Genomic DNA, 850 nt, shown 5'->3' with positions numbered 1-850 from the left:
AGAACATCTGCTTCAGTTTTCCGGAAGTGAAGACGGGAGTGAGTTTCTTACGTAGTGGCCGCCATTCCTTCTCATCGAGAAATACAAGATTTGCGGAGAATGGATCAACTTTGGCATTATGCTTTATTCCTCTATTGGCAAATACCGTAAAGTCTTTGATAAGCACGTCCTTTATCAGCTCAGGATCACGTAGGATCAGTGCCGGTGTGCTTCTGACAAAGATACCAACCATTTGTTCTCCTTTGTATTTATCATACAACTGTTTCAATAGAACCCCTAATGTAAACTTTCCTAATATTGCGTCTTTGATGTTTCCAAAAGGAAACGACGGTACAGGACCTGCGACGCCACGTTGCTTCCAAAAACCATAATTTTTTGTCAAGTAATAATAGATCAACAGAAATGTGACAGCGACACCACACACTATCTCAAGTGCTGCCATTTTATCGTGGTTGCAGTTATTATTGACGTGAAGACACTAAAAAAAGAAAAATATGTATAAACGTATCAAGAGACTCGGTCGAGTCTCGCGCCAGGTACAGGCAACCGGCTGCACAGGACACGGACCGCCAAGACTCTTTACCCGAGTAAACTCTTAACAACAAAAACACTTTCCTGTAAAAAGACGCGCCAAGTACAGGATTGCTGTGAATTCCTCTAACAAAAATGTTGAAATCACATTTATACAATAATTCCAAGTACATAAGTCACTAGAAATCTACTTGTTATATGATGTGGCAGCAGTTCGTTGTATGAATTGTATTTTCAAAATTTTCTATAACGTCTTTACTACTCTTTTGTGCTATTACTGCTGCTTATATCTAACTATGATTGAAGGGTGGGGGGGGGG

General features: G+C 40.1%; 1 protein-coding gene across 1 annotated transcript in view; it reads right to left on the bottom strand.

Moving 5' to 3' along the window:
* LOC107274538 (cytochrome P450 6B2) overlaps window positions 1–850 on the bottom strand; it is a gene marked incomplete at its 3' end in the record, with an annotated part of 3,433 nt that continues 2,583 nt past the window's right edge. Inside the window, 1 exon segment of the mRNA XM_015753768.2 lies at window positions 1–478. Coding sequence (XP_015609254.1) covers window positions 1–478 — 478 coding nt within the window.

The sequence above is a fragment of the Cephus cinctus genome, unplaced genomic scaffold (assembly GCF_000341935.2).
Source record: "Cephus cinctus unplaced genomic scaffold, Ccin1 Ccin1_scaffold3273, whole genome shotgun sequence".
NCBI lineage: Eukaryota > Metazoa > Arthropoda > Insecta > Hymenoptera > Cephidae > Cephus > Cephus cinctus.
This window is presented reverse-complemented; position numbering and strand designations above follow the sequence as displayed.